General features: G+C 56.4%; 1 protein-coding gene across 1 annotated transcript in view; it reads left to right on the top strand.

Annotated features, from left to right (window-relative positions):
* The window catches only part of TET3 (tet methylcytosine dioxygenase 3), a 178427-nt gene that overhangs the window by 134896 nt on the left and 23357 nt on the right, over window positions 1–20174 (top strand). Inside the window, exon 8 of the mRNA XM_040342173.1 lies at window positions 7516–7666. Coding sequence (XP_040198107.1) covers window positions 7516–7666 — 151 coding nt within the window. The remainder of the gene's footprint in view (window positions 1–7515; window positions 7667–20174) is intronic.

Below are 20174 nucleotides of genomic sequence, written 5' to 3'. Positions count from 1 at the left end.
GAGAGGACAGCGGGAGCCAGGAGAGGAGGACAGCGGGAGGATGGAGAGAGGACAGCGGGAGGATGGAGAGAGGACAGCGGGAGGATGGAGAGAGAGAGAACAGCGGGAGGATGGAGAGAGAGGACAGCGGGAGGATGGAGAGAGGACAGCGGGAGGATGGAGAGAGGACAGCGGGAGGATGGAGAGAGGACAGCGGGAGCCAGGAGAGAGGACAGCGGGAGGATGGAGAGAGGACAGCGGGAGCAAGGAGAGAGAGGACAGCGGGAGCCAGGAGAGAGGACAGCGGGAGGATGGAGAGAGGACAGCGGGAGGATGGAGAGAGGACAGCGGGAGGATGGAGAGAGAGGACAGCCGGAGGATGGAGAGAGGACAGCGGGAGGATGGAGAGAGGACAGCGGGAGGATGGAGAGAGGACAGCGGGAGGATGGAGAGAGGACAGCGGGAGGATGGAGAGAGGACAGCGGGAGGATGGAGAGGAGGACATCGGGAGGATGGAGAGAGGACAGCGGGAGCATGGAGAGAGGACAGCGGGAGGATGGAGATGAGGACAGCGGGAGGATGGAGAGAGGACAGCGGGAGCCAGGAGAGAGAGGACAGCGGGAGGATGGAGAGAGGACAGCGGGAGGATGGAGAGAGGACAGCGGGAGGATGGAGAGAGAGGACAGCGGGAGCCAAGAGAGAGAGGACAGCAGGAGGATGGAGAGAGGACAGCGGGAGGATGGAGAGAGAGGACAGCGGGAGCCAGGAGAGAGAGGACAGCAGGAGGATGGAGAGAGCACAGCGGGAACCAGGAGAGAGAGGACAGCGGGAGGATGGAGAGAGAGAGAACAGCGGGAGGATGGAGAGAGGACGGCGGGAGCCAGGAGAGAGGACGGCGGGAGCCAGGAGAGAGGACGGCGGGAGCCAGGAGAGAGAGGACAGCGGGAGGATGGAGAGAGGACAGTGGGAGCAAGGAGAGAGAGGACAGCGGGAGCAAGGAGAGAGAGGACAGCAGGAGCCAGGAGAGAGGACGGCGGGAGCCAGGAGAGAGAGGACAGCGGGAGGATGGAGAGAGGACAGCGGGAGGATGGAGAGAGGACAGCGGGAGGATGGAGAGAGAGGACAGCGGGAGGATGGAGAGAGGACAGCGGGAGGATGGAGAGAGAGGACAGCGGGAGGATGGAGAGAGGACAGCTGGAGGATGGAGAGAGGACAGCGGGAGGATGGAGAGAGAGGACAGCGGGAGGATGGAGAGAGAGGACAGCGGGAGGATGGAGAGAGAGAGAACAGCGGGAGCCAAGAGAGGACAGCGGGAGCAAGGAGAGAGAGGACAGCGGGAGCAAGGAGAGAGAGGACAGCGGGAGGATGGAGAGAGGACAGCGGGAGGATGGAGAGAGAGAGAACAGCGGGAGGATGGAGAGAGAGGACAGCGGGAGGATGGAGAGAGAGAGAACAGCGGGAGGATGGAGAGAGAGAACAGCGGGAGCCAGGAGAGAGAGGACAGCGGGAGGATGGAGAGAGGACAGCGGGAGGATGGAGAGAGAGAGAGAACAGCGGGAGCCAGGAGAGGAGGACAGCGGGAGCCAGGAGAGAGGACAGCGGGAGCAAGGAAAGAGAGGACAGCGGGAGCAAGGAGAGAAAGGACAGCGGGAGCCAGGAGAGAGGACAGCGGGAGCAAGGAGAGAAAGGACAGCGGGAGGATGGAGAGAAAGGACAGCGGGAGGATGGAGAGAGGACAGCGGGAGGATGGAGAGAGGACAGCGGGAGCCAGGAGAGAGAGGACAGCGGGAGGATGGAGAGAGGACAGCGGGAGCCAGGAGAGAGGGGAGCAAGGAGAGAGAGGACAGCGGGAGGATGGAGAGAGGACAGCGGGAGGATGGAGAGAGGACAGCGGGAGCAAGGAGAGAGAGGACAGCGGGAGGATGGAGAGAGGACAGCGGGAGGATGGAGAGAGAGGACAGCGGGAGCCAAGAGAGAGAGGACAGCGGGAGGATGGAGAGAGGACAGCGGGAGGATGGAGAGAGGACAGCAGGAGGATGGAGAGAGGACAGCGGGAGGATGGAGAGAGAGGACAGCGGGAGCCAGGAGAGAGAGGACAGCAGGAGGATGGAGAGAGGACAGCGGGAGGATGGAGAGAGGACAGCGGGAGGATGGAGAGAGGACAGCGGGAGCCAGGAGAGAGGACGGCGGGAGCCAGGAGAGAGGACGGCGGGAGCCAGGAGAGAGAGGACAGCGGGAGGATGGAGAGGAGGACAGCGGGAGCAAGGAGAGAGAGGACAGCGGGAGCAAGGAGAGAGAGGACAGCGGGAGCCAGGAGAGAGGACGGCGGGAGCCAGGAGAGAGAGGACAGCGGGAGGATGGAGAGAGGACAGCGGGAGGATGGAGAGAGGACAGCGGGAGGATGGAGAGAGAGGACAGCGGGATCCAGGAGAGGAGGACAGCGGGAGCAAGGAGAGAGAGGACAGCGGGAGGATGGAGAGAGAGGACAGCGGGAGGATGGAGAGAGGACAGCGGGAGGATGGAGAGAGAGGACAGCGGGAGGATGGAGAGAGGACAGCGGGAGGATGGAGAGAGAGGACAGCGGGAGGATGGAGAGAGGACAGCGGGAGGATGGAGAGAGGACAGCGGGAGGATGGAGAGAAAGGACAGCGGGAGGATGGAGAGAGAGGACAGCGGGAGGATGGAGAGAGAGGACAGCGGGAGGATGGAGAGAGGACAGCGGGAGGATGGAGAGAGGACAGCGGGAGGATGGAGAGAGGACAGCCGGAGGATGGAGAGAGGACAGCGGGAGGATGGAGAGAGGACAGCGGGAGGATGGAGAGAGGACAGCGGGAGCCAAGAGAGAGAGGACAGCGGGAGGATGGAGAGAGGACAGCAGGAGGATGGAGAGAGGACAGCAGGAGGATGGAGAGAGGACAGCGGGAGGATGGAGAGAGAACAGCAGGAGGAGGGAGAGAGGACAGCGGGAATAGGGAGAGAGGACAGCGGGAGGAGGGAGAGAGGACAGCGGGAATAGGGAGAGAGGACAGCGGGAGGAGGGAGAGAGGACAGCGGGAGGATGGAGAGAGGACAGCGGGAGGATGGAGAGAGGACAGCGGGAGGATGGAGAGAGGACAGCGGGAGCCAGGAGAGAGGACAGCGGGAGCCAGGAGAGAGGACGGCGGGAGCCAGGAGAGAGAGGACAGCAGGAGGATGGAGAGAGGACAGCGGGAGGATGGAGAGAGGACAGCGGGAGGATGGAGAGAGGACAGCGGGAGCCAGGAGAGAGGACAGCGGGAGCCAGGAGAGAGGACGGCGGGAGCCAGGAGAGAGAGGACAGCGGGAGGATGGAGAGGAGGACAGCGGGAGCAAGGAGAGAGAGGACAGCGGGAGCAAGGAGAGAGAGGACAGCGGGAGCCAGGAGAGAGGACGGCGGGAGCCAGGAGAGAGAGGACAGCGGGAGGATGGAGAGAGGACAGCGGGAGGATGGAGAGAGGACAGCGGGAGGATGGAGAGAGGACAGCGGGAGGATGGAGAGAGAGAGAACAGCGGGAGCCAAGAGAGGACAGCGGGAGCAAGGAGAGAGAGGACAGCGGGAGGATGGAGAGAGGACAGCGGGAGGATGGAGAGAGAGGACAGCGGGAGGATGGAGAGAGGACAGCGGGAGGATGGAGAGAGAGAGAACAGCGGGAGCCAAGAGAGGACAGCGGGAGCAAGGAGAGAGAGGACAGCGGGAGGATGGAGAGAAAGGACAGCGGGAGGATGGAGAGAGGACAGCGGGAGCCAGGAGAGAGAGGACAGCGGGAGGATGGAGAGAGGACAGCGGGAGGATGGAGAGAGAGGACAGCGGGAGCAAGGAGAGAGGACAGCGGGAGCCAGGAGTGCGAGGACAGCGGGAGGATGGAGAGAGAGGACAGCGGGAGGATGGAGAGAGAGGACAGCGGGAGCCAGGAGAGAGAGGACAGCGGGAGGATGGAGAGAGAGGACAGCGGGAGCCAGGAGAGAGGACGGCGGGAGGATGGAGAGAGGACGGCGGGAGGATGGAGAGGAGGACAGCGGGAGGATGGAGAGGAGGACAGCGGGAGCCAGGAGAGAGAGGACAGCGGGAGGATGGAGAGAGAGGACAGCGGGAGCCAGGAGAGAGGACGGCGGGAGGATGGAGAGAGGACGGCGGGAGGATGGAGAGGAGGACAGCGGGAGCCAGGAGAGAGGACAGCGGGAGGATGGAGAGAGGACGGCGGGAGCTAGGAGAGAGGACAGCGGGAGGATGGAGAGAGGACAGCGGGAGGATGGAGAGAGGACAGCGGGAGGATGGAGAGAGAGAGAACAGCGGGAGCCAAGAGAGGACAGCGGGAGGATGGAGAGAAAGGACAGCGGGAGGAGGGAGAGAGGACAGCGGGAGGATGGAGAGAGAGGACAGCGGGAGGATGGAGAGAGGACAGCGGGAGGAGGGAGAGAGGACAGCGGGAGGATGGAGAGAGGACAGCGGGAGGATGGAGAGAGAGAGAACAGCGGGAGGATGGAGAGAGAGGACAGCGGGAGGATGGAGAGAGGACAGCGGGAGGATGGAGAGAGGACAGCGGGAGCCAGGAGAGAGGACAGCGGGAGGATGGAGAGAGGACAGCGGGAGCAAGGAGAGAGAGGACAGCGGGAGCAAGGAGAGAGAGGACAGCGGGAGGATGGAGAGAGGACAGCGGGAGGATGGAGAGAGGACAGCGGGAGCCAGGAGAGAGGACAGCGGGAGGATGGAGAGAGGACAGCGGGAGCAAGGAGAGAGAGGACAGCGGGAGCAAGGAGAGAGAGGACAGCGGGAGGATGGAGAGAGGACAGCGGGAGGATGGAGAGAGGACAGCGGGAGGATGGAGAGAGGACAGCGGGAAGATGGAGAGAGAGAGAACAGCGGGAGGATGGAGAGAGGACAGCGGGAGGATGGAGAGAGAGGACAGCGGGAGGATGGAGAGAGGACAGCGGGAGGATGGAGAGAGGACAGCGGGAGCCAGGAGAGAGGACAGCGGGAGGATGGAGAGAGGACAGCGGGAGGATGGAGAGAAAGGACAGCGGGAGGATGGAGAGAGGACAGCGGGAAGATGGAGAGAGAGAGAACAGCGGGAGCCAGGAGAGGAGGACAGCGGGAGCAAGGAGAGAGAGGACAGCGGGAGTCAAGGAGAGGACAGCGGGAGTCAAGGAGAGGACAGCGGGAGCCAGGAGAGGACAGCGGGAGTCAAGGAGAGGACAGCGGGAGCCAGGAGAGGACAGCGGGAGTCAAGGAGAGGACAGCGGGAGTCAAGGAGAGGACAGCGGGAGCCAGGAGAGGACAGCGGGAGGATGGAGAGGACAGCGGGAGGATGGAGAGGACAGCGGGAGCCGGTCAGCACATCCAGGAGATCTCCTGAGAAGTCAGTCTGGAAGGACTGGTGAGAAGTAGCCAGGTGGGCAAGTGAAAGGGGCAGCTGTAGCCAGGCAGATTGGCAGTTCCTGAAGAGGTGGTGCTGGGATTAGTGACCACGGGAGGAAGTGCTGGGAAAGTGCGATCTGTGTCACCCCATCTGCTCTTCAAGTATAGGGGCCCGGGGTCCCTGCCTGTAATGGGCCGTTTCCACCCCCCCCCCCCCCATGTAGGAGGAGACTGTGAAACCCAATGATGAAGTCTTAGGAATAACGCCCTCCTCTCATATATATATATATACTGTCCGTATGACATCATCAGCAATGTCCGAGAAGTTTAGGGTAAGGAGCTCCAGACTATTCCAGAACCTGAGCAACTCCATAAAAGATATACGAGGTCCCCATCGTCCCCCCCTCCCCCATCGTCCCCCCCCTCCCCCATCATCCCCCTTTACCCCCCCTCCCCCATCGTCCCCTATTACCCCCCCTCCCCCATCGTCCCCCTTTACCCCCCCTCCCCCATCGTCCCCTATTACCCCCCCTCCCCCATCGTCCCCTATTACCCCCCCTCCCCCATCGTCCCCTATTACCCCCCATCGTCCCCTATTACCCCCCCTCCCCCATCGTCCCCTATTACCCCCCATCGTCCCCTATTACCCCCCCTCCCCCATCGTCCCCTATTACCCCCCCTCCCCCATCGTCCTTTCTACACCCCCATCGTCCCCTATTACCCCCCCCCATCGTCCCCTATTACCCCCCATCGTCCCCCCCCCTCCCCCATCGTCCCCTATTACCCCCCATCGTCCCCCCCCCTCCCCCATCGTCCCTTCTACACCCCTAATCGTCCCCTATTACCCCCTCCCCCATCGTCCCTTCTACACCCCTAATCGTCCCCTATTACCCCCCCCCCCATCGTCCCTTCTACACCCCCCATCGTCCCCTATTACCCCCCCTCCCCCATCGTCCCCTATTACCCCCCCCTCCCCCATCGTCCCCTATTACCCCCCCTCCCCCATCGTCCCCTATTACCCCCCCTCCCCCATCGTCCCCTATTACCCCCCCTCCCCCATCGTCCCCTATTACCCCCCATCGTCCCCTATTACCCCCCCTCCCCCATCGTCCCCTCTTCCCCCCCCCTCCCCCATCGTCCCCTATTACCCCCCCTCCCCCATCGTCCCCTATTACCCCCCCCCATCGTCCCCTATTACCCCCCCCCCATCGTCCCCTATTACACCCCCCCCTCCCCCATCGTCCCCTATTACCCCCCTCCCCCATCGTCCCCTATTACCCCCCCCTCCCCCATCGTCCCCTATTACCCCCCCCTCCCCCATCGTCCCCTATTACCCCCCCCTCCCCCATCGTCCTTTCTACACCCCTAATCGTCTCCCACTACTAGCTAATACTTTAGGTGACCTCACACTATATACAGGCGGCTCGGTCCCAGATTCGGAAATACTCGGTCCCTGATTCGGAAATACTCGGTCCCTGATTCGGAAATACTTGGTCCCAGATTCGGAAATTCTCGGTCCCAGATTCGGAAATACTCGGTCCCAGATTCGGAAATACTCGGTCCCAGATTCGGAAATACTCGGTCCCAGATTCGGAAATACTCGGTCCCTGATTCGGAAATACTCGGTCCCTGATTCGGAAATACTTGGTCCCAGATTCGGAAATTCTCGGTCCCAGATTCGGAAATACTCGGTCCCAGATTCGGAAATACTCTGTCCCAGATTCGAAATACTCGGTCCCAGATTCGGAAATACTCGGTCCCAGATTCGGAAATACTCGGTCCCTGATTCGGAAATACTCGGTCCCTGATTCGGAAATACTCGGTCCCTGATTCGGAAATACTCGGTCCCAGATTCGGAAATTCTCGGTCCCAGATTCGGAAATACTCGGTCCCAGATTCGGAAATACTCGGTCCCTGATTCGGAAATACTCGGTCCCGGATTCGGAAATACTCGGTCCCGGATTCGGAAATACTCGGTCCCGGATTCGGAAATACTCGGTCCCGGATTCGGAAATACTCGGTCCCGGATTCGGAAATACTCGGTCCCTGATTCGGAAATACTCGGTCCCAGATTCCGAGGAATTCTGATTGGGCAGCGATAATGTTTGATGCCCCGAATATTAGAAGAGATGGTAAAGTTGTTGATTTCCTGTGTGTTGTAGCCGGACCTGCGCATGCCAAGGGAAGGATCCCAACACCTGCGGCGCCTCCTTCTCCTTCGGATGTTCCTGGAGTATGTACTTCAATGGGTGCAAGTACGCGCGCAGCAAGACCCCCAGGAAGTTCCGGCTGGTGGGGGATCACCCCAAGGAGGTAGGTGGCCATTCTCTTCCGGGAAGGTTTATGGTGGAATTTTTATCGCATATTCTAGTTATTGAGGAAACATAGGAAATGCGGTAACGGCGCCAATCGCAAATCCCAAGATATTCTAACACTGCGCCCAAAGATTCTGATAAACCAACAGAGAGAATAAATATAAAGACAAAATAACCAGAAAATATTAAATCCTCGGATAATTCGTTCCGGAAACACGCTTATAATCCAAAGCGCTTGTATATCAAAGCAAATTTCCCCATAAGAAATAATGGAAACTCAGATGATTCGTTCCACAGCCATTTATTCAGAAGTCCTTCCCTCTATAGTCCATATAAAAAGATTCTAGCGATGTGATTGGTTGTGTGACCATAAAATGTCCACCAATGGAATCCTCCACAAGGGGATCAGAAGGAAAATCCAGGAGGAGCTCCAGAGAAGAGAGGCTCCGCCTCTAAGTGTAGCAATAAGAGGTAAAGCTGTCCACATAGACCATCCCCCGCACCGCCGGCTCTCACCGATGTCAGTCTGCAATCGTGAACGGGAAGACTACCCTGCAGTCAAGTGATCTGAGAGCGAGGCGTGAGCGGCTCGTGGAGCGCAGCGTGGAAGGGACGATGGCAGTGCGGGGGATGGTCTATGTGGACATCTTTACCCCGAGTGTCTGCATACTTAGATGTGCCTCTCCTAATCATCAACCATGTGAGTTGCTAAATCTCCTTATTACATGTAACCATATTGCTACACTTAGAGGAGGCGCCCCTCTTCTCTTTTATACTCAGTTGTGACCCTACTCTTATATCAAGACATCGCTTGTATATCAAGACATCGCTTGTATGTCAAGACATCGCTTGTATATCAAGTCATCGCTTGTATATCAAGACATCACTTGTATATCAAGACATCGCTTGTATATCAAGACATCGCTTGTATATCAAGACATCGCTTGTATATCAAGACATCGCTTGTATGTCAAGACATCGCTTGTATATCAAGTCATCGCTTGTACATCAAGACATCGCTTGTACATCAAGACATCGCTTGTATATCAAGACATCGCTTGTATATCAAGACATCGCTTGTATATCAAATAATCGCTTGTATATCAAGACATCGCTTGTATATCAAGACATCGCTTGTATATCAAGACATCGCTTGTATATCAAGTCATCGCTTGTACATCAAGACATCGCTTGTATATCAAATAATCGCTTGTATATCAAGACATCGCTTGTATATCAAGACATCACTTGTATATCAAGTCATCGCTTGTATATCAAGACATCACTTGTATATCAAGTCATCGCTTGTGTATCAAGACATCGCTTGTATATCAAGACATCGCTTGTATATCAAGACATCGCTTGTATATCAAGACATCGCTTGTATATCAAGTCATCGCTTCTATATCAAGACATCGCTTGTATATCAAGACATCGCTTGTATATCAAGTCATCGCTTGTATATCAAGACATCGCTTGTATATCAAGTCATCGCTTCTATATCAAGACATCGCTTGTATATCAAGACATCGCTTGTATATCAAGACATCGCTTGTATATCAAGACATCGCTTGTATATCAAGACATCACTTGTATATCAAGACATCGCTTGTATATCAAGACATCGCTTGTATATCAAATAATCGCTTGTATATCAAGGCATCGCTTGTATATCAAGACATCGCTTGTATGTCAAGACATCGCTTGTATATCAAGTCATCGCTTGTATATCAAGACATCACTTGTATATCAAGACATCGCTTGTATATCAAGACATCGCTTGTATATCAAATAATCGCTTGTATGTCAAGACATCGCTTGTATATCAAGTCATCGCTTGTATATCAAGACATCACTTGTATATCAAGACATCGCTTGTATATCAAGACATCGCTTGTATATCAAGACATCGCTTGTATATCAAGACATCGCTTGTATATCAAGACATCGCTTGTATATCAAGTCATCGCTTCTATATCAAGACATCGCTTGTATATCAAGACATCGCTTGTATATCAAGTCATCGCTTGTATATCAAGACATCGCTTGTATATCAAGTCATCGCTTCTATATCAAGACATCGCTTGTGTATCAAGACATCGCTTGTATATCAAGACATCGCTTGTATATCAAGACATCGCTTGTATATCAAGACATCGCTTGTATATCAAGTCATCGCTTGTATATCAAGACATCGCTTGTATATCAAGTCATCGCTTGTATATCAAGACATCGCTTGTATATCAAGTCATCGCTTCTATATCAAGACATCGCTTGTATATCAAGACATCGCTTGTATATCAAGACATCGCTTGTATACCAAGACATCGCTTGTATATCAAGACATCACTTGTATATCAAGGCATCGCTTGTACATCAAGGCATCGCTTGTACATCAAGACATCGCTTGTATATCAAGGCAAAATGTATTAAAAAATGTTACTTGTCTTGCAAAACGCTCTCAAACCAAGGTTTACTGTAATCAGATTCAGTCAATAAAGTGCCCAAAATATTATTAAGAAAAGTCCATAGAAAGCCCCGGGAACAATTCTCCTCGATGTGCGCCGAGATCTCACATATAATTGGAGCTTCTCCTGAAGTGATAATGAAAGGCTCACCAGATCTCCACCAAGTGATAATGAAAGGCTCACCAGATCTCCTCCAAGTGATAATAAAAGGCTCACCAGATCTCCACCAAGTGATAATGAAAGGCTCACCAGATCTCCACCAAGTGATAATGAAAGGCTCACCAGATCTCCTCCAAGTGATAATAAAAGGCTCACCAGATCTCCACCAAGTGATAATGAAAGGCTCACCAGATCTCCACCAAGTGATAATGAAAGGCTCACCAGATCTCCTCCAAGTGATAATGAAAGGCTCACCAGATCTCCACCAAGTGATAATGAAAGGCTCACCAGATCTCCACCAAGTGATAATGAAAGGCTCACCAGATCTCCTCCAAGTGATAATAAAAGGCTCACCAGATCTCCACCAAGTGATAATGAAAGGCTCACCAGATCTCCTCCAAGTGATAATGAAAGGCTCACCAGATCTCCACCAAGTGATAATGAAAGGCTCACCAGATCTCCACCAAGTGATAATGAAAGGCTCACCAGATCTCCACCAAGTGATAATGAAAGGCTCACCAGATCTCCACCAAGTGATAATGAAAGGCTCACCAGATCTCCACCAAGTGATAATGAAAGGCTCACCAGATCTCCACCAAGTGATAATGAAAGGCTCACCAGATCTCCACCAAGTGATAATGAAAGGCTCACCAGATCTCCACCAAGTGATAATGAAAGGCTCACCAGATCTCCACCAAGTGATAATGAAAGGCTCACCAGATCTCCACCAAGTGATAATGAAAGGCTCACCAGATCTCCACCAAGTGATAATGAAAGGCTCACCAGATCTCCACCAAGTGATAATGAAAGGCTCACCAGATCTCCACCAAGTGATAATGAAAGGCTCACCAGATCTCCACCAAGTGATAATGAAAGGCTCACCAGATCTCCTCCAAGTGATAATGAAAGGCTCACCAGATCTCCACCAAGTGATCAATAAATGTGTAATATGGGAAACTCCTCACTTCTTAGATATATCCTCCCCTTCAGGAATCTCATCAATCGATCATCAATGTGTGGATAGAAAACGATTCCAATCCAATCTGGTCTATAAACGTGATTTTCTTCCTCTACTGAGTACATCCAACTCCCGTCACATGACTCTGTAGAATTGGCTCCGCCCCAGAAGGCGGGAATTGCGGAATATTGATTTTTGCACTTCCATAGTCCAGTACAAGATGCAGCAGAAGCAGCCCGGATTTACTCCCTTTGCCACCCCAAGGCCGCGTCCTTCAATGGCGCCAGTCCCCCCCCCCCCGCGCCAAAAAGTCAAAGTCCCCCAACCCGTAACCATCATTGCCCCCTTACTGTGCCCATCATTGCCGCCCCCTCACAATCATTGCCACTCCCCCTCCCCATCATTGCCACCCCCCACCATCATTGCCACCCCCCACCATCATTGCCACCCCCCTCACAATCATTGCCGCCCGCCCCCCCTCACCAGTCAGTGTGGGCATTACGCACATCGGGCATCTCCTGCTGTGTCACGGAGCTCACTGTGAAAAGTTTGGTTGCGCTGTGATAAAAGTCCCGCCCTCCTCCTAGACCAGCTCATGTGATAGACAGAACACTGCGCCTATGACAGAACACTGCGCCTATGACAGAACACTGCGCCTATGACAGAACGCTGCGCCTATGACAGAACGCTGCGCCTATGACAGAACACTGCGCCTATGACAGAACGCTGCGCCTATGACAGAACGCTGTGCCTATGACAGAACACTGCGCCTATGACAGAACGCTGCGCCTATGACAGAACGCTGCGCCTATGACAGAACGCTGCGCCTATGACAGAACGCTGCGCCTATGACAGAACGCTGCGCCTATGACAGAACGCTGCGCCTACACTGCGCCTATGACAGAACGCTGCGCCTATGACAGAACGCTGCGCCTATGACAGAACACTGCGCCTATGACAGAACGCTGCGCCTATGACAGAACGCTGCGCCTATGACAGAACGCTGCGCCTATGACAGAACGCTGCGCCTATGACAGAACGCTGCGCCTATGACAGAACGATGCGCCTATGACAGAACACTGCGCCTATGACAGAACGCTGCGCCTATGACAGAACGATGCGCCTATGACAGAACACTGCGCCTATGACAGAACGATGCGCCTATGACAGAACGCTGCGCTATGACAGAACGCTGCGCCTATGACAGAACGATGCGCCTATGACAGAACACTGCGCTATGACAGAACGCTGCGCCTACACTGCGCCTATGACAGAACGCTGCGCCTATGACAGAACGCTGCGCCTATGACAGAACGCTGCGCCTATGACAGAACGCTGCGCCTATGACAGAACGCTGCGCCTACACTGCGCCTATGACAGAACGCTGCGCCTATGACAGAACGCTGCGCCTATGACAGAACGCTGCGCCTATGACAGAACACTGCGCCTATGACAGAACGATGCGCCTATGACAGAACGCTGCGCTATGACAGAACGCTGCGCCTATGACAGAACACTGCGCCTATGACAGAACGCTGCGCCTATGACAGAACACTGCGCCTATGACAGAACGATGCGCCTATGACAGAACGCTGCGCTATGACAGAACGCTGCGCCTATGACAGAACGATGCGCCTATGACAGAACGCTGCGCTATGACAGAACGATGCGCCTATGACAGAACACTGCGCTATGACAGAACGCTGCGCCTACACTGCGCCTATGACAGAACGCTGCGCCTATGACAGAACGCTGCGCCTATGACAGAACGCTGCGCCTATGACAGAACGCTGCGCCTATGACAGAACACTGCGCCTATGACAGAACGCTGCGCCTATGACAGAACGCTGCGCCTATGACAGAACGCTGCGCCTATGACAGAACGCTGCGCCTATGACAGAACGCTGCGCCTATGACAGAACGCTGCGCCTACACTGCGCCTATGACAGAACGCTGCGCCTATGACAGAACGCTGCGCCTATGACAGAACGCTGCGCCTATGACAGAACGCTGCGCCTATGACAGAACGCTGTGCTATGACAGAACGCTGCGCCTATGACAGAACACTGCGCCTACACTGCGCCTATGACAGAACGCTGCGCCTATGACAGAACGCTGCGCCTATGACAGAACGATGCGCCTATGACAGAACGCTGCGCCTATGACAGAACGCTGCGCTATGACAGAACGCTGCGCCTATGACAGAACGCTGCGCCTATCACATGAGCTGGTCTAGGAGGAGGGCGGGACTTTTATCACAGCGCAACCAAACTTTTCACAGTGAGCTCCGTGACACAGCAGTCTCCCGCTGTGTGTTACAACCGGCGCCGCCCCTGCACCCACTGCCGCCCCGAGGCCTGGCCTTGGTGGCCTCGTCGGGAATCCGTCCCTGAGCAGAAGCCGATCTGTGACCGCGGCGTGACTCGCGGCGTGCGTTTCACCTCCCCCAGTGGAAGGGGAGGCTCCTGTTTTCCGAGTCCCTCTGTGATTGGTTGGAGTCTTTTCTGGTTTCTATTGATACCAATAAAAGGTGAAGAGCACCAAAGATCTCGGCTTCCCGAAGTAGAAGAAGCTCCTCCCATCTCCAGTGTGACATCAGAGGAACTCGCCTACATCACAGCTGGACTCCGGCTATAGATTCTTTCCTAGATACAGGAGTCCAGCTGTAAGTATACAGATTCCATAGATGGCCGGTGCCTGAGGAAGAGGACAATCGCTGTACTACTAGTGTAGTAGCAGTACTAATGGTGTAGTAGCAGTGGTGTAGTAGCAGTACTAATGGTGTAGTAGCAGTGGTGTAGTAGCAGTGGTGTAGTAGCAGTACTAATGGTGTAGTAGCAGTGGTGTAGTAGCAGTGGTGTAGTAGCAGTAGTAATGGTGTAGTAGCAGTGGTGTAGTAGCAGTGGTGTAGTAGCAGTGGTGTAGTAGCAGTGGTGTAGTAGCAGTGGTGTAGTAGCAGTGGTGTAGTAGCAGTGGTGTAGTAGCAGTAGTAATGGTGTAGTAGCAGTGGTGTAGTAGCAGTGGTGTAGTAGCAGTGGTGTAGTAGCAGTGGTGTAGTAGCAGTGGTGTAGTAGTAGTGGTGTAGTAGCAGTGGTGTAGTAGCAGTGGTGTAGTAGCAGTGGTGTAGTAGTAATGGTGTAGTAGCAGTGGTGTAGTAGCAGTGGTGTAGTAGCAGTGGTGTAGTAGCAGTGGTGTAGTAGCAGTGGTGTAGTAGCAGTAGTAATGGTGTAGTAGCAGTGGTGTAGTAGCAGTGGTGTAGTAGCAGTAGTAATGGTGTAGTAGCAGTGGTTGTCCTCTATCACAGGCATTTTCCAGGTATGGAATTTGTATACTTACATTGGGCCACGTTGGACCCGTATACTAAGGAATAAATCCATATTAGTAATAAATCCTAAGTGCCCCCCTAGAAGGTGATAATGGGGTGCTCACCAATCACAATCCTTCCTGTGTATCAATCAGCTGTGCAGCTCTGAAAACTGAAGTGCTAATTTGGGGTGTAGAGGGATCAGGGGGTGTAGAAGTTCAGAGGGGAGTAGGGGGGGGTCAGGATCAGAGGGGAGTAGGGGGGGGTCAGGATCAGAGGGGAGTAGGGGGGGGGTCAGGATCAGAGGGGAGTAGGGGGGGGGTCAGGATCAGAGGGGAGTGGGGGGGGGTCAGGATCAGAGGGGAGTAGGGGGGGGTCAGGATCAGAGGGGAGTAGGGGGGGGTCAGGATCAGAGGGGAGTAGGGGGGGTCAGGATCAGAGGGGAGTAGGGGGGGGTCAGGATCAGAGGGGAGTAGGGGGGGGGTCAGGATCAGAGGGGAGTAGGGGGGGGTCAGGATCAGAGGGGAGTAGGGGGGGGGTCAGGATCAGAGGGGAGTAGGGGGGGGTCAGGATCAGAGGGGAGTAGGGGGGGGTCAGGATCAGAGGGGAGTAGGGGGGGGTCAGGATCAGAGGGGAGTAGGGGGGGGGTCAGGATCAGAGGGGAGTAGGGGGGGGGTCAGGATCAGAGGGGAGTAGGGGGGGTCAGGATCAGAGGGGAGTAGGGGGGGGTCAGGATCAGAGGGGAGTAGGGGGGGGTCAGGATCAGAGGGGAGTAGGGGGGGGTCAGGATCAGAGGGGAGTAGGGGGGGGGTCAGGATCAGAGGGGAGTAGGGGGGGGGGTCAGGATCAGAGGGGAGTAGGGGGGGTCAGGATCAGAGGGGAGTAGGGGGGGGGCAGGATCAGAGGGGAGTAGGGGGGGTCAGGATCAGAGGGGAGTAGGGGGGGTCAGGATCAGAGGGGAGTAGGGGGGGGGTCAGGATTAGAGGGGAGTAGGGGGGGGTCAGGATCAGAGGGGAGTAGGGGGGGTCAGGATCAGAGGGGAGTAGGGGGGGTCAGGATCAGAGGGGAGTAGGGGGGGGGTCAGGATTAGAGGGGAGTAGGGGGGGGTCAGGATCAGAGGGGAGTAGGGGGGGGTCAGGATCAGAGGGGAGTAGGGGGGGGTCAGGATCAGAGGGGAGTAGGGGGGGGTCAGGATCAGAGGGGAGTAGGGGGGGTCAGGATCAGAGGGGAGTAGGGGGGGGTCAGGATCAGAGGGGAGTAGGGGGGGGTCAGGATCAGAGGGGAGTAGGGGGGGGGTCAGGATCAGAGGGGAGTAGGGGGGGGTCAGGATCAGAGGGGAGTAGGGGGGGTCAGGATCAGAGGGGAGTAGGGGGGGGGTCAGGATCAGAGGGGAGTAGGGGGGGGGGGGGTCAGAGGGATTTGTGTGTAAGGAGGTCAGAGGGGAGTAGGGGGGGGGTCAGGATCAGAGGGGAGTAGGGGGGGGTCAGGATCAGAGGGGAGTAGGGGGGGTCAGGATCAGAGGGGAGTAGGGGGGGGTCAGGATCAGAGGGGAGTAGGGGGGGGTCAGGATCAGAGGGGAGTAGGGGGGGGGGGGTCAGAGGGATTTGTGTGTAAGGAGGTCAGAGGGGAGTAGGGGGGGGGTCAGGATCAGAGGGGAGTAGGGGGGGGCAGGGTCAGAGGGGAGTAGGGGGGGTCAGGATCAGAGGGGAGTAGGGGGGGGTCAGGGTCAGAGGGGAGTAGGGGGGGGTCAGGATCAGAGGGGAGTAGGGGGGGGGTCAGGATTAGAGGGGAGTAGGGGGGGGTCAGGATCAGAGGGGAGTAGGGGGGGTCAGGATCAGAGGGGAGTAGGGGGGGGTCAGGATCAGAGGGGAGTAGGGGGGGGTCAGGATCAGGGGGGCGTAGGGGGGGTCAGGATCAGAGGGGAGTAGGGGGGTCAGGATCAGAGGGGAGTAGGGGGGGGGTCAGGATTAGAGGGGAGTAGGGGGGGGGTCAGGATCAGAGGGGAGTAGGGGGGGGTCAGGATCAGAGGGGAGTAGGGGGGGGTCAGGATCAGAGGGGAGTAGGGGGGGTCAGGATCAGAGGGGAGTAGGGGGGGGTCAGGATCAGAGGGGAGTAGGGGGGGGTCAGGATCAGAGGGGAGTAGGGGGGGGTCAGGATCAGAGGGGAGTAGGGGGGGGTCAGGATCAGAGGGGAGTAGGGGGGGTCAGGATCAGAGGGGAGTAGGGGGGGGGGCAGGATCAGAGGGGAGTAGGGGGGGGGGGGGTCAGAGGGATTTGTGTGTAAGGAGGTCAGAGGGGAGTAGGGGGGGGGTCAGGATCAGAGGGGAGTAGGGGGGGGTCAGGATCAGAGGGGAGTAGGGGGGGGTCAGGATCAGAGGGGAGTAGGGGGGGGGGTCAGGATCAGAGGGGAGTAGGGGGGGGTCAGGATCAGAGGGGAGTAGGGGGGGGGGGTCAGAGGGATTTGTGTGTAAGGAGGTCAGAGGGGAGTAGGGGGGGGTCAGGATCAGAGGGGAGTAGGGGGGGGGGTCAGAGGGGAGTAGGGGGGGTCAGGATCAGAGGGGAGTAGGGGGGGGTCAGGATCAGAGGGGAGTAGGGGGGGGTCAGGATCAGAGGGGAGTAGGGGGGGGGTCAGGATTAGAGGGGAGTAGGGGGGGGTCAGGATCAGAGGGGAGTAGGGGGGGTCAGGATCAGAGGGGAGTAGGGGGGGGGTCAGGATTAGAGGGGAGTAGGGGGGGGGGTCAGAGGGATTTGTGTGTAAGGAGGTCAGAGGGGAGTAGGGGGGGGTCAGGATCAGAGGGGAGTAGGGGGGGGTCAGGATCAGAGGGGAGTAGGGGGGGTCAGGATCAGAGGGGAGTAGGGGGGGGTCAGGATCAGAGGGGAGTAGGGGGGGGGGTCAGAGGGATTTGTGTGTAAGGAGGTCAGAGGGGAGTAGGGGGGGGGTCAGGATCAGAGGGGAGTAGGGGGGGGGGTCAGAGGGGAGTAGGGGGGGTCAGGATCAGGGGGGAGTAGGGGGGGGTCAGGATCAGAGGGGAGTAGGGGGGGGTCAGGATCAGAGGGGAGTAGGGGGGGGGTCAGGATTAGAGGGGAGTAGGGGGGGGTCAGGATCAGAGGGGAGTAGGGGGGGGTCAGGATCAGAGGGGAGTAGGGGGGGTCAGGATCAGAGGGGAGTAGGGGGGGGGTCAGGATCAGAGGGGAGTAGGGGGGGGTCAGGATCAGAGGGGAGTAGGGGGGGTCAGGATCAGAGGGGAGTAGGGGGGGGGTCAGGATCAGAGGGGAGTAGGGGGGGGGTCAGGATTAGAGGGGAGTAGGGAGGGGGTCAGAGGGGAGTAGGGGGGGTCAGGATCAGAGGGGAGTAGGGGGGGGTCAGGATCAGAGGGGAGTAGGGGGGGGTCAGGATCAGAGGGGAGTAGGGGGGGGGTCAGGATCAGAGGGGAGTAGGGGGGGGTCAGGATCAGAGGGGAGTAGGGAGGGGGTCAGAGGGGAGTAGGGAGGGGGTCAGAGGGGAGTAGGGGGGGGGTCAGGATCAGAGGGGTGTGGGGGGGGCAGGATCAGAGGGGAGTGGGGGGGGGGTCAGGATCAGAGGGGAGTAGGGGGGGGGTCAGGATTAGAGGGGAGTAGGGGGGGGGTCAGAGGGGAGTAGGGAGGGGGTCAGAGGGGAGTAGGGAGGGGGTCAGAGGGGAGTAGGGGGGGGGTCAGGATCAGAGGGGTGTGGGGGGGGCAGGATCAGAGGGGAGTAGGGGGGGGGTCAGGATCAGAGGGGAGTAGGGGGGGGTCAGGATTAGAGGGGAGTAGGGGGGGGGTCAGAGGGGAGTAGGGGGGGTCAGGATCAGAGGGGAGTAGGGGGGGGTCAGGATCAGAGGGGAGTAGGGGGGGTCAGGATCAGAGGGGAGTAGGGGGGGGGTCAGGATCAGAGGGGAGTAGGGGGGGGTCAGGATCAGAGGGGAGTAGGGAGGGGGTCAGAGGGGAGTAGGGAGGGGGTCAGAGGGGAGTAGGGGGGGGGTCAGGATCAGAGGGGAGTAGGGGGGGGGGCAGGATCAGAGGGGTGTGGGGGGGGGCAGGATCAGAGGGGTGAAAGGTCGGCTCAGACAGTCCAGTAAAACAAAAATGACTTTATTCAGCAAAACTTCATAACAACCAATAGAAACGTCGGGCTTGTCTGAGGCTCACAACACGGCTGCGATTTTGTTCCGTTTTTTTTGTCCTGTGTGAGGTGCGATTTTCAGGAGTTGGACCTTCTGTGATTGATATTCTAGCCAATGGAATCATAATGTAGAAAGGTGTGCACTTCCTGTGACCTTTCTGTGTACTTCCTGTGACCTTCCTGTGCACTTCCTGTGACCTTCCTGTGCACTTCCTGTGTACTTCCTCTTTGTGTGGAGAGACGTTCGGTGGAATTCTCACATGTGACCCATCAGTGCGATTCCAGAACCATTTACATTGATGTCTATGGAGACTACATTTGCAGCGCTGTAAACTCGCACACAACCCTTTCCTTGAGGAATCGCAGCGCATGAATGTGAACGGCGGTCATATCGCCTGAGGACCTTATATATCGTGTATACCGTGTACAGTATATACCTCCTCAGCCTGAGGACCTTATATGTCGTGTATACCGTGTACAGTATATACCCCCCTCAGCCTGAGGACCTTATATGTCGTGTATACCGTGTACAGTATATACCCCCCTCAGCCTGAGGACCTTATATGTCGTGTACAGTATTGTGACGGTATCGGTATGATATCCCCGTCAACGTTCCCTTCTTCCCATAACGAAAATCACCCCAATATTCCACGAGGAGGGATATCCCTGGAATCGCCCAGAAAGCCACACATGAGACAAGCTTACTGCTTGAACAACACAGACTTTAATGTTATAACACACAGCTTATATGTCATTTCCAAAACTGTTACAATGACAAATCTCCGCCCCCCTCACACTGGGGCTTCCATACAGATGAGTAGGTAGACACGACGGGGCCGATGCTGAAACACATTTTCTTTAGACAATGACATCAATGACGCTGAGCACTAGCTGTACTGAATACATCAACCAGACCGCTCGACCCCGCATATAGAGAGATAATTACCACAATGAAGCAATCAGAATAATTAACACAAGCCACTTAAACCCAGCTCTCCTTCACACAACACAATAGATCAATTAACCTTTAGAAATAGTGAGGGGACATTAGCACATCAATAACCTGGCTAGCAGGGAGCAGTAAACTGAGACATATAGGCAAATGTATCACAATGGCCCCCCTTTTGCTCCCTGCTCCGGCAAACCCGGTTGGACCTTCCCTGGTCCAGTAGGGTTGACGGGTTTAGAGCTATTAGTCAGAGGTTAACTCCGTTTGGCATGACTGACCTCCCTTGGCAACTGCTTCAGACTCAGGTATGTCACCGGGTCGTCAGATCACACGCCGGTCAGTCCCCCAGTCTTTGTGCGATCTGCAAAGTCACCAGAAGTCAGTGTGAAGACAGCGAATGGGTCTGTGCGCCGCCGTCTAGGTGTCCCGCTATGGGAGGGGGCAGGTTATGGCTCTGAAGTGACAATCCCAGGAGATTCATAAAAAGAAAAAGTTAAATTTGTTGAAATGCTGTAGCACTGGTGCTCA

Source organism: Rana temporaria, chromosome 3, assembly GCF_905171775.1.
Source record: "Rana temporaria chromosome 3, aRanTem1.1, whole genome shotgun sequence".
In the NCBI taxonomy this organism is placed as follows: domain Eukaryota; kingdom Metazoa; phylum Chordata; class Amphibia; order Anura; family Ranidae; genus Rana; species Rana temporaria.
This window is presented reverse-complemented; position numbering and strand designations above follow the sequence as displayed.